The 12781-nt window shown below is 37.9% G+C and overlaps 1 protein-coding gene across 1 annotated transcript; it reads right to left on the bottom strand.

The window, feature by feature from the left end:
- Positions 1 to 909: 909 nt before the first annotated feature.
- On the bottom strand, positions 910 to 12405 carry pdk1 (pyruvate dehydrogenase kinase, isozyme 1). Its single transcript, XM_033618076.2, has 11 exons — positions 12017 to 12405; positions 9867 to 10008; positions 9702 to 9773; positions 9425 to 9609; positions 7207 to 7302; positions 7020 to 7097; positions 5955 to 6019; positions 5770 to 5868; positions 5545 to 5655; positions 3550 to 3663; positions 910 to 3460 (listed from the first exon to the last, which is right to left on the bottom strand). Exons 1-11 carry the CDS (start codon positions 12123 to 12125, stop codon positions 3320 to 3322), a joined length of 1212 nt encoding a protein of 403 aa, XP_033473967.1. The 5' UTR covers positions 12126 to 12405; the 3' UTR covers positions 910 to 3319.
- Between the last annotated feature and the right edge of the window lie 376 nt (positions 12406 to 12781).

Below are 12781 nucleotides of genomic sequence, written 5' to 3'. Positions count from 1 at the left end.
CACTCACTTATCTGCCATCAGATAAGCAGTAAAACTATCATGTTTTACACAAATTCTGTCTCTTAAGGATGACCCACAGTGGAATCTGATGATGCAGCGCCCTGGATACATACTGTAACATCCCTACAGTAACTATGATTTAATCTTAATGTCCTCAGATAAATGGTTTAGCATTATCTTTAACATCGGTTAAAAATATGAGTACACAGCCAAAAAGTGTGTGTATTTAGGGCTGACTGAAACAACCCAGCACCAAGCACTATCAAAACCTCTCCAGTAAAACAAGACCTGCATTCAAGCTTTGTTGCGCCTGTATCTAGAGAAAACATGACTATTTGAATAGTTTTGCTTGCAGCCATTGATCATAATCAGGGACTGAAATATTTGCTGCTGTTTTTAATCACCTCCTTTTTTTTGTTTTTGCACTTTGAGCACCCTTCTTTTTGTGCACAGATGTTCTGAATAAACTGACATTTGAGGTATTGATCTCAGCCAGTGAAACCTTTTTGTAGCTGTCCAGCTCAGTCAAATTGGTGTGTGAGTATTTCTCCTGCCGTCCCATCTTGGTTGTCCACTGTACCAACACATCTAAGATGAACTTTTCTGTTGCCATAAGTAGGTGCGATTTCACAGCAGCCCTAAGCCAATCATCACAAATGTTTGATTTAATGCAGCGTGTGACTGACCCAATACTGCAGCAGCTACAATCCACACAGTGCAGTGTATTTGACAGAGTTGTTTGTAGTTTGTATTTCCTGAACTTTCAAAATGTATTTGTGCGAAAATGATTTGAATGGGGAGGAACAATGGCGGCATTTTATGCAACTGAATGCTCCCATGAAACCCAGTGACAGTTTATTCCATCCACCTTCACTGTCAGAGATTATTGACACAAATAAGATTCATCTGTCTGTTTGAAATATTTATTTTACACTGAGCATGATCCATACAGCGTAACTGCTTGAGTGTAACATGGAAAATATTGTACATAGCTTATTTAATGGGGTGAGTCTCGATAATACAACCACAGCAACCCAAATGTATTTTACTCTCTTATACTGAAGGTGGTGCAACCCGTGAGAATGCACCTTGTTTCAGATTTGGAGCACCTTATTTGCAGATTAAGTGAAAATTTAAGAAGAAACTGAATATGTTGCCAACCCAATAAAACAAAGCGGCTTACATATTTTTCCTTTCGCAATGTTGTGTTTCAATTATTCAGTTTCCTCATGTCACATAAAGTAAAAAAAGGTGCAAAATGTCCCTTTACAGATGGCAAAACAACACGTTTTTGATCACGCTGTACGCTTGTATGTGTCAAACTGAAAAAGAAATGCCCTCAATGAAAACATTTTAACCAGTAAGACTCATCAGCAGAAACTCCCAACAGCAAAAACAAGCAGCGACTAATGACTGTGTAACAAGTTATCCTTTTCAAGCAAAGTATCCAACTTCACACGGAGTGGAGGAAACTCTGCACACTGACGGACTGTAACACTTAAACTTTCAGCAAAATAAAAGCAGCTAGGCGTTTAAGGAGAAGCTGTAAACCCGTAAAGCAAACCATCAACGCTAACAATACAAACACAGTTCATACTCTAACCATAAAGTGTCTCAGGTTTTGAGATGCTAAGACGTTACATGGAATACTCAACAACAGAAGACATGACGTTACACCTGATTTCATCAGCTGGTTTCAGTTTTGGATATACTGTTATTGTTTTTTATATGTTGGTTCATTATAATAAACTGCACAACAGAAATGCCAAAATATATTTGAGGCCATTTAGGAAGTGATTACATACTGTAGTTTGTCCATCAGACACTCAGGACGTTGTCACAATTCTTTGATAACCATCCTTAATGACATGATTTAGGTTTTGTTATATGACCTAACATCAATAGTAGTATCAGCTTCAAAAGTGCGACATAGGTTGTGCGTTACTTTCAAGAGCAATGTGGCTTTCCAAAGAACTGGTCCTGGTTACTCCCAGCCACTTCCATTAATCGTACCAGTAGGAGTAAGAAGAAAATGTCTTTTTAAAGCAGCTACAAGGAGTTTTTAACTGGTTTTATTACACGGCTTTGTTGAATACTCAACTCTGATTGATTACAGTATTTTAAAGACTTATTTCTGAAGAGCAGAGCACGGCTATAGATAACAGACCGTCCTTTTGGAAGCATGTAAATAATAATAATAATAATAATAATAATATAAATAAAAATGTTTTTAAAAAAAATGTTTAAAATGAATACTTTTGGACATTATTGATTTTTTTTTTGCTGTGTAAGCAGCATAATTTGTGGGCTTGTCTGGGTCCTTTTCCCAAAAATGACCTGCTCGCTGTACATTATCCTGTACATGAAACAGTCTCTAATATGCTTGGGTGGTATCAATGCGTTACATTATATATGTATATAGAAAGTATGTTTTAATAAAGTCAAAAACACAGTTGCTCCTCTTTTTATTAAACTGATATGGAGATGCTTTATTGAGACAATGTAGTGCAAAGTACACACCACCAGAGGTCAGTGTCTAGGAGTAAAAAAATAAATAGAAAATTTTACAAATATGAAACCTCCACGGATCCAAAACTCGTAACAGAGAGATTCATAAGTGACCTTGTTTGCCATTGGAGGTGTCCTGTCAACCATGGAGAATATGCGTTTCGGACTGCAGGGGATTGTTTTGCTGCAATACCGAGAGTGGCCACTCGGAAAACTGGAAGCAAGGCTGAGTTGCGTTCCTGGATGTCTGGTTTACATTTTTACGGGAAAGTTTCGTAGTGAGCAGTTTGTTAGCCAGTTAAAAGTAAGCTAGAGGAGACTTTTCTTTACAGAATTTTAGTTTTGATGTTAAATTTTGTGCTTGTGGCTGATACTGCAGCAGCCATTCGTCTTAAATAGCCACACACACCTCATTGCAATGCATACTGAAAACAGCTGTGTTTAAAAAAGAAAAATAGTATTCAAGTAAGTTGCGTCTTTCTTTCATTTGCTTCCTAAACAAATGCACGCTTTAGCCCAATCTAGATCTTTACAATCATCGAAGCTCTACTGCTTTTGCCCACAGGGGGCGCCAAACTCCTTGTAGCTGCTTTAACTGAGGGCCGCTGCACTCCAAAATTTTAACAAGCTATTGACCTATATGAAGCATATGGCACTAAATCTTTGTTCTGTTATTATTTTATCTTTCTGTACAAAGACACCTGGACTGTTTAACTGCCATCACACACACACACACACACGCACACACACACACACTCTTTCACAACCACCTCTCTTGCACACGTTGCTACAGGACGGCATCCATTTGGACCTAGAAACTGCGAAATGTCGTCATGTCCTTTGGCTCTTTGCTGGGGACGCACCAGTCGTCGGCCTCGTGGATCGTCTTGTAGTGTTTCCAGGCGGACTTGTTGTACACAGGAAGCCTCTCAATGGACTCAGTGGAGAGAGCCTGACAGGAAGATTGAGAGAATCAAGTTTAAACACAGTGTAAAAAAAGCAAGCACACACACGCATAATGTTAATGTTAAACTCAGTCACCCGGATGTAGATGACAGCATCAGTTCCATAACCCTCCAGCGAGTACAGCTTCAGGTCCCCTTGAAAGTAGCGGGCGTACAGTCGTGAGATGGGCAGGCCATACCCGTAACCAGCCTGGGGGAAAATAGCGAAGAACAAATAATTTGAGAGTCGTGTATGTCAGAGTTTAGACTGTGAAGTTAGTCTGGCACTGAATGAAACTAATAATACATACACACTGATTTTTGGCTGTGTACATATACCATGAACACGAGGGAAAATTACAGACATGCTTTCATATATTTTTCTCTCTCTTTGAAGCAGTGTTACAATAAGAAGACCATGTGATACAACTGAAAGCTCTGGAAAAAGCCAGCAAGTTTGTCAGTTGTGATTGTTTTTCTGTCACCTGCTCAACATTTAGGTTAAACTTGGAAGTGAAGTACTTTAAGTGCTGTGGATTAACATCTCAATGACAATGACATGAAGCCTGTCTGATGTGGTCAAAAGCTCTGGAAAAAGCCAGTGTATGGACGCTGAGTTGGGGCTGTTTTACTGTGTAATTGTACATTCATTTCAGCGAAGCAAGATTTTGACCATAGACTGTATAAAAGAAGGGGAAGCAGCCACCGCGATGTCACCCACTGGTTTGTGGACGATCACTTTGAAGCCTAGAGTATGGTATTTTGGCCGACGCCATGTTGTGGTTTTTTGGAGCCAAAAGTGACCATATTGGGAGGACACACGCTGCTACGCCTCCAATTTGACTGAGAGGCTGCTGTGGTAGTGATTTGTTGTTAATCACAAGGTTGCCAAACCCTAAAGCATATCTTGCTTTATTGTCTATTTTACCCTAATGGGATCATAATTACAAAATGAACATCATGATGTGCTGAGGAAGACTTGAATCTAGTGGTTGAGATCATAAACTCATTAGGAAAATGTTTATTGAGTTAATAAATCAAGTGAGAAGTCGGGTCATTTTCTTTTACCCCTCTATACAATCAAACTTCTTGCAACCAGTGGAGACGCCTCCTGCTGGCCATTAGAAAGAATGCAGTTTAAGGCACCTTCACATAAGTTTCACTTGTAAGACCCAGAGGCTACGTCCACTTCTTTATATAACCTATGATTTTGACTGACTGGAGCTGGGTGAGACGACTGAAATAAACATTACAGTAATGAGAGGCTGGTCTATTATTGACACAGATAGGACGATGTGTCTCCACTTCAGTGAAACTAAAATATACGGCCGCTGCCATCTTGCACTGGCGACCTCATTTGGAGCAAGAGTCAGGCAGTACCAATCTATCCAGTACTGAGTTCCTGCCCATACACCTGTCCAACCAAGCAGCGCCATTCATAATGAGCAAACTGATTGGCGCGCACAGCTGTCAATCATGACGTCAATCCCCTTTTTATAGCATCAAATAACTAATTAAAACCAAACTCATCAGAATAGCAAACACTTGAACAAGCATCAGTGTGACAAGAACAACCTAAAATGACAGACACCATCTCTGGGAAAAAATTATTTGACCTGTATTCTAATTTTTTTGGAGGAGAGTGGCAAGGTTTATGACCTTAACTGCAGTCAGCCACCAGGGGGCGATTGCAATGTTTTGGCATCACGTTTGGACTGTCATGTCGTCGCTCTTTATGTTAAGTTTGTGACATATCATTGTGTAGAGGCTGTATGAAAAATTTGTTTTTATTTAGTTTTTAATTACAACAAAAGTGAGTTTTACTTAGGTCCTAAATGTTTCCTCTTACAAATCTAAAAGTTTTATAAGGTTATTATTTGTTTCACCTGAGTCAGAATATCTGCTGTGAAAAAGGTCTACACCTTGTTGTTCACTGATTCTGATGTTTTGAAGCACAGTGGAGAATTTAAGGGGAAGTTTTCTGATGGTATCATGTACAACCTGGAGAAGTTAAAACCAAACTCAGAAGAGTGAGCTCACGTCCATCCACATGAATTCACACACTAACTTATCACACATCAGAGTCACTGACCAGAGGAGCAGCGCGGGCCCCGTCGAGGCTGGGTCGAGGAGCTGTGGAGTACGTGTAGGTGAACAACCTTTCGATCTTGCGCAGCGGCACGCCTCCTCCACGATCACAAACCTGGAGAAGAACAAATGGTCTGAACAGTATCCTCATCCAATGACTCAATTTTCAATTGGCCACGGAGTTTACACTGGTGAGAAAAAAAGACTCGTGAATGCAGCACAGATTTACCTTAACTGTCAGATCTTCAGTTCCCAGAGCGATCTGTGCATGGATAGGAGGATAATCCATTGCATCGCCATATAACTCCATGGTGGCCCGCATGGCGTTCTGCAACAATGACAGCACATATGACAGTTAAATAAAAGAGAAAGGCAACCAGCTGTCCAATTATGAGTTTGAAAAGCAAATCCTACCTTAAAAAGTTCAAACACCATGTGATACAGATGAGACGGGACATAGACCACAGTGATGGGTTTGACTGTCGGGACAAAGAAATGATCAAAGATTTAGAATTGATTTCATCAGATATGTTTGAATCAAGCAATTAAGGCCATTTAAAGTGCTTAAAGGGATAGTTCTGATTTTTTAAAGTGGGGTTGTGTGAGGTATTTATCTGTAGTTAGTGTTTTAACTACAGTAGATGGTGATTGGCACTCCCCCAGTTTGGAGAAGCAGGCAGAAGTATCACCATGGAAGCTTAGCAATGTACCGCTGTGGATGGGGCAGCAGCAAAATGTATTGTAGCCACCTAAAAAAATCAGTATCAGTTTAAGTGTATGCTATATGTAGAATATTTTCACCACTTTACCCTGCTGTCAGACAGCGATTTACAACAGGAAACTTAGGCCGTTATATCGCTCTCTTCAGGGCCAGACTCCATTGACAAAAACAGTAATTTTACTTTGTAGAACACAGGAGCTGCTGGTCTACTCCTGCCTCAGTCAGTGAGTTTGTTTGTGTCATTGTGTGAATTTGATGAACCCAAAATAACCGTTTAAAAATACAAATTCTCACAATAACAACAGCAAACTAACCAATCGAGGCAGCAGGAGACCAACAGCTCTCATGTTCTGCAAAGTAAAATTACTGCTTTTATCAAAGGAGTTTGGTTGCTTTGAAGAGAGAAATATAACAGCTTCAATTCCCCAGCAGAAAGGGCTGTCTGACTGCAAGTTAAAGTGGTGAAAATGTATTAAATATAGTCTACACTTAAACTGAAATGGATTTTTTTTAGGTGGCTAAAATCCATTTTGCTGCTGTCCCCATCCACAGCAGTACATTGCTGAGCTTCCATGGTGGTAGTCCTGTCTGCTTCTCCAAACTGGAGGCATGCTGACTGACATCTTCTGTAGGTAATACACTGACTACGCATTAGTACCCTATACAACCCCACTTCAAAAAATCCAAACTATTTGTTAAACATAGCCAAGGTACAAAGTGCGACCTAAAAATAAATGTGTAATGTACAAACAAATTACCGCAGAACTCCTCCAGCACCAGCTCAGGAGAATTCATGTAGTACCGGTCACAAAGGTTCCGTGCATTTTCGTAGGCGTCTACAAGGAAGAGATTTGTTTTCAGGAAGAACACAAATGACATTTGAGTACTTGAATGACGACATGTCTGAGCACAGCATTTCCCTAGTAAACATGTTTGCAGTCTCACCTCTGATCACGTCACTGACACGACAGTTGGGATCAATACTGCCGATCTGTTTGGGATGAGCTGGGTTCACCTTCACCTTCCCACCAAAGAGCAGAGCTGGAATAACACACACAGGGATGAAACCATGCATTACATTATAAAGTGTTAATTATTTACATGATAATACACTAGAAACAGACGTGTGGACGAATATTTTTCTCTTGATTCTTAATTAATTTATCAGTTATTTTAAAAGGTATCCTGATCTCTATGAGGCTTTTCCTGGTTAAATATCTTTTAAATGAAATATATAAAATTATGTAGTACCTGAAATACATTTTTTTCCAGTGATTTTTTTGTTTCGTAGATCGTTTTGCTTTTTCTTAACTGGAAACCCAAAATTCTAACACACAGCACAACACAACTTTTTTTTCTCCGAGACCTGCCACTAGAAAATGAGAAAAATATTGGGAAAAATAAAAATCTTATTTGACTTTGAAGTGATCTTATATTTATATGTTAATTTTGTCGGGTGATTTTTGTTTTATTCCCCTCAGTATTAGGACATACAGAATGGACAATAGCTTATAGCTGAGTGGAAGATTTCTCCCTCCTTTAAAATACCCTGGTTTTCCATTAATCAGAGTCAAGGATCATAACGACCTTCGTGATCATAAAGGACAATCATGGACATAAAGGACCCATTATCTGTGATACTACAATGTAACCTTGCTTCTTTTCTATTCTATTTACAAGATGTTAAGAATTCCACCTTAACCTATAATGTCCCTGTCTGTTGACCCTGGTTTGTCTGCTTTTTCTTTTTGTAAAAGATAATAAAAACAAAGTATTAACCAAGGTATACTATGCAGGATCGTTGATTACTGTTTGTTAACACGCCAAAGAAAGTGAAAGTAAAAACCGACCCCAGAGTCACTCTTGTTTTGCATTTCGTTTCGCTATATTTACATTTTTCCAGCACTGTGTTTGTTGGACGTCTGCTGCTTACGGTCTGGCACCTAATTGCTACCTTTTGATAAAGCCCTGACCTCACCTGAGCGCTGTGGGTGTACACATCCATAAACGACCACAACACAGAAAATAAGAAAACACAGTTAGAGGGCAGAGTCTCTGCAGATAAATACACCGCCACACACTTCTAATGGGTCATATGTGATGATTTAGAGATAACTTCTGTATAAGTCTATACATTAATGATATCTTTTTCTTTTTTTTTTAGGAAAATCCTGCACAGTATATCTGTTTTGTAAATACTGGATCAAAGTTGAGATCATGAGCATTTTTTATCTATATGATGTTTAAGGTTTAATTTTTATATCACAGTCTTGTGTCAGTCTTGTCATTATGACCAAGCACACTCACTTTTTCTTTATTTTATTCTCTCTTTCTCTTAATCTAATCATAATTATATTATATTCATATACCATAATAATAATATCATAATATCAAAATATTTTTTGTGCCAATATATATTTTATTTTTAATATCAGTGACAATATATATTTTATTTTTAATATTTTTTATATTTATATTGTTTTTTATAAGTACTAGTGTTAAACACTGTAGCAAAATGCACATTCTATTTTTTTATTTTAATGTAGATTTTAATTTTTATTCTATTTTAATTTAATTTAAGTTATTTAATTTAATTTAATTTATTGCTTTATTTTTACATACTTCTATTTCATACTCTTATATTCTTACTTCTTATAACACTCTATTCTTTACATTGGAGCCAATGTTATGAATCATAATTTCCCCTCGGGCATCAATAAAGTATTTCTGATTTTGACTCTGACGATGTTTTGTTTCATTTTATCACTATGCTCTTACATTGATCCTTTGTCCTCATTGTTTTCTGCCAGGCACACATCAGGAACTGTGTCTCTTTTAAACATAACTTTATTTTAATAACAATAATATTAATAATAACATTCAGGTCTTGGCAGGTTGACTATTTCTTTGCCCTCTAATGTCTCACACTTGTATAAACAATTGACTCATTCAAAGATGTAGATACGGGGCAAGTCTGGGTGTGGTGATTCCTGCTTCACTGTGGCAATGACTGTTAATGGAGCAACTTCACTCTCTGTAACACATCTACACTGTAGTCGAGGGCATTGATTTCCAAACAAGTACAACTATTGTTTACACGTTCTATTACACATGACTGACAAAAGGAGATCATCTTGTGTTACACAGAACAGAATCTACTCACTGTGCTGGTTGAGCAACATCCTGATGGATATCCTGCTCATGTAGAAACGATCGAGGAAATACTGAACATTTTGGCTGACGACTGGGTCGGTGCCGTACGCCTCCTTGTACTCCACAACTCCCTGAGCCATGGTGGGGATGACATCATTGTGCCGATTTCTGATCTTTATTACCGCATCTGTGAAACTAAGAAAAGATATTACAGTTATGTTAATGTATGAAAAATAAACCACAGGACTACATCATCATGAACAGAAGTGTTTGTTTAATTTACTTACTCATATGTGACTTTCTCATCATCTGCATTTTTGTCTCTGAATTCGAGAATGTCCTGAAAACTCTGCATGTACCTGCACATGGAAATAAATCATTACTATCTATTTACATTCACTACAAATCACATCAGTATCATATAAAAGCCGATAAATACATAAGCTGCATACCAGCTCTGGACCAGCCGCACTGATGGAGTCCTCAGTAAGTTGTCTGGCAACAAGTTGATCTCTTTCATGATGTTCGCCAACCTTACAGGTAACTCCTGTCTGAGGAAGGCGAAGGATGTTTTCTCACATGCATTTTCTGAGCCTGAAGAGTGTAAAAAAAATGTCAGAATTCTCATGTTAGTATTTTAAAAAATTGTATGGGAAGCAAAATTTGTCACAAGAATGATTTTTCATTGATGCTCCATTGATTGAAGCTGAAAACTGCCATTCTTCCATTTTTTTATTGCAATTATATCAAGATCAAGAGTTCATTATTTTGTTATCTTGAGAAAATGATCTGTGTTATCTTGTGATAACAAGTTTATTATTCAGTTATATCTAGAGAACAAGCTTTGTTATCTTGTAATAAAGAGATAGTTATTTTGTTATATCAAGAAAATGAGATTCATTGTCTCGTGACAAAGATAAAATTCACCTGTTATAACAAAAAAAAAACAAAGGGTTGTTTTAATTCATTATCTCGCCATAAGAAAGCTCATTTTTTGAGATAATGAAATACTTCATGTGTGACAAAAAAAACAGATAACTGGTTGCTCTGTGTTGTAGAGTGTAGATCCAAAAATGTATCGGGTGCTCTTGGAAAAAAGTAGGGAACTCCAAAATACTCATTAAATGCTTTTTAATGAGCTGGCCATTATATTAAAGGCTTTTTAATCTAATCTTTCCTTCCTCATTCTCATTTTTGTTTGGAGTGCCTGGATTCTTTTCCTGTTTGCAGTACTTCATATGTGACCTTGACATAATGCACTGAAAAAATAATTGGAAGGGTAACCTTTCTTGGCTCCCGTAGATATGACAATGTACAGTATAAATCTATCTGACATAATTTTACTACACAGTTCATACTGTCACAGCTATCATTTAGTCATTGAGAGCAATGCTGCACATTAATGAGCCAGACTTCTTTTTGCCAATACTGCATTTTTAAAAATGATTTTAGCATTCATGTTACTTTATTTGTTGGGTACCTAATTTGCTGGATTAGTCAAAAACAGACGTTCCAATTAGGTTATTTTATCCATAAAAAGTTTCTAAATCACGTTTTCCAATAAGTTTATTCCATCATGACATGCAATCTTAGGTGCTATATTGTAGGCAACTGGACTTGCTTGAGTTTCTTGAGGACGTTTCACCTCTCATCCAAGAGGCTTCTTCAGTTCAAAGTCTAAGCCTCTTGGATGAGAGGTGAAACGTCTTCAAGAAACTCAAATATTCCAGTGGCCTACGATGTAGCACTTAAGATTACCATGACCTGGATGACTGAGAATCATCACCAAAACCATGACATGCAATATATCAGTCTTCTAATATAAAACACATGTATCTTAAGAAAAGACTTTATCCACATCCTCCAACCTTAGCTGCCACCAAGGCTACATTACAACTGCCTAAAATGCACAACAGCCCCTGACCCTCAGGCCTACGTGTTTTGTTGTAGTAACCGGTCTGTGGTCCTCTGATAAATTGCACATTTGTTAAGTACAATGCACCACTACATACAACATAAACAGATATGACAAGGGCCTTGAGTGGCTCCTGTTTTTTACCTGCTTTTGACTGCCTGTCTTGCTGATATGCTCTCATGTGTGTGCACACTCCTTGGTGCAATTTGTGCTCCACAAAACTAACAAACCACAGCAAACATGGGGTGCGTGTTTTTCCAGTTCAATGAATGGGAGGACACAGCTCATTTTACACCCAGTAAACACTGGTGGTTTGACTTATCCCTGGTTTCCACAGCTAGGATGTTCTTTATCATTTTCTTATTAGGAGAAAAAGTGCCATTTTCAAATGGCAAGTTAAATCTTGATGCCTGTTTGACACTTATTATTTTATCTGACAGACAAGACATTTGGTTTCAAACAACCTTGGGAGTCTGGACTCCTCCAGGGGTCACTGGGTGAATATATATGGAGTTGCCAGAGGGGGAACTATGAATTAAACAATGTCAAAAAGGAAACTGATTATTTAACTTAAGTGCTCACAACTTATTGATATGCAACCTGAGAAGAGCAAGCAGTCACAAGCCTTAAATGCTCCATATGTAGGCACAGAGACATTAAGTGTTTGTAGTGTATGTGCTCTCTTACCAAAATCCAGAAACTGTTTCATTGACAGAGGAGAGGGAGAAAACTTGGAGTAGTAGTCGATGTCCTTTGTTATGGACACGCTGCTCCTCAGAACCCTTAAAATCCTCATTGTGGCACGCAGTAAGTTATTATCCTTAGCTAATCTATGTTGATATTAGCTTCCAAGCTAACTTCAGTAGCCCGCAGACACACTCGTGAAATTAACGTCCTCTTATTGAATTATTTAATGAAATGTCAGCATCCATAGTCCCCGCTACAATATTTCTAAATCGCCATTTATTTTAATTGATACAAGTTGACTGGCAAAAGTACCAACATGGCAAGGAGGCTATGCGGGTACTCAGTGTACAACCAGTGGACAGCTAGCTAACCCAAAGAGTCATAACTAAGTCAAGAGAATAACCGTAGTACCTTTAGACCTGATGTTTTAAAACTTCATTGAGCAGATATGCTATTTAAAAAAAGGACTGTGTACAATCTTTAAGGAAAACAGTAAGCATGAAAATTGTTTCAGGGAAATTAAGAACGAAAAATTTGTAAGTACCTCGTTTTTAACATTTCTAGTCATTTGTTTTACGTTTGTCTGTAACTGTCCTAACATGTCAGGGTTATCGACATTTTATTTGGCATCAGTGGTGAGTCACTTTATCCGATAGCTATGTTAAACAACGTTATTTTATGGGCGCCTGTGAAAAGAGTCTCTTATTTCTTCTTTTGAGTCGGCACACAGCTTGTATCGTATTCTATACATAATTACTATCTTGT

This window comes from Epinephelus lanceolatus, chromosome 14 (genome assembly GCF_041903045.1).
Source record: "Epinephelus lanceolatus isolate andai-2023 chromosome 14, ASM4190304v1, whole genome shotgun sequence".
In the NCBI taxonomy this organism is placed as follows: domain Eukaryota; kingdom Metazoa; phylum Chordata; class Actinopteri; order Perciformes; family Serranidae; genus Epinephelus; species Epinephelus lanceolatus.
This window is presented reverse-complemented; position numbering and strand designations above follow the sequence as displayed.

Coding starts and splice junctions, on each gene's coding strand:
- pdk1 (XM_033618076.2), bottom strand. CDS start 12,125: ATGAGGATTTTAAGGGTTCTGAGGAGCAGCGTGTCCATAACAAAGGAC. Junction 9,610..9,701: donor GATGAGAAAGTCACATATGA/GTAAGTAAATTA, acceptor ATCTTTTCTTAG/TTTCACAGATGCGGTAATAA. Junction 7,303..9,424: donor GATGTTGCTCAACCAGCACA/GTGAGTAGATTC, acceptor GTGTTATTCCAG/CTCTGCTCTTTGGTGGGAAG.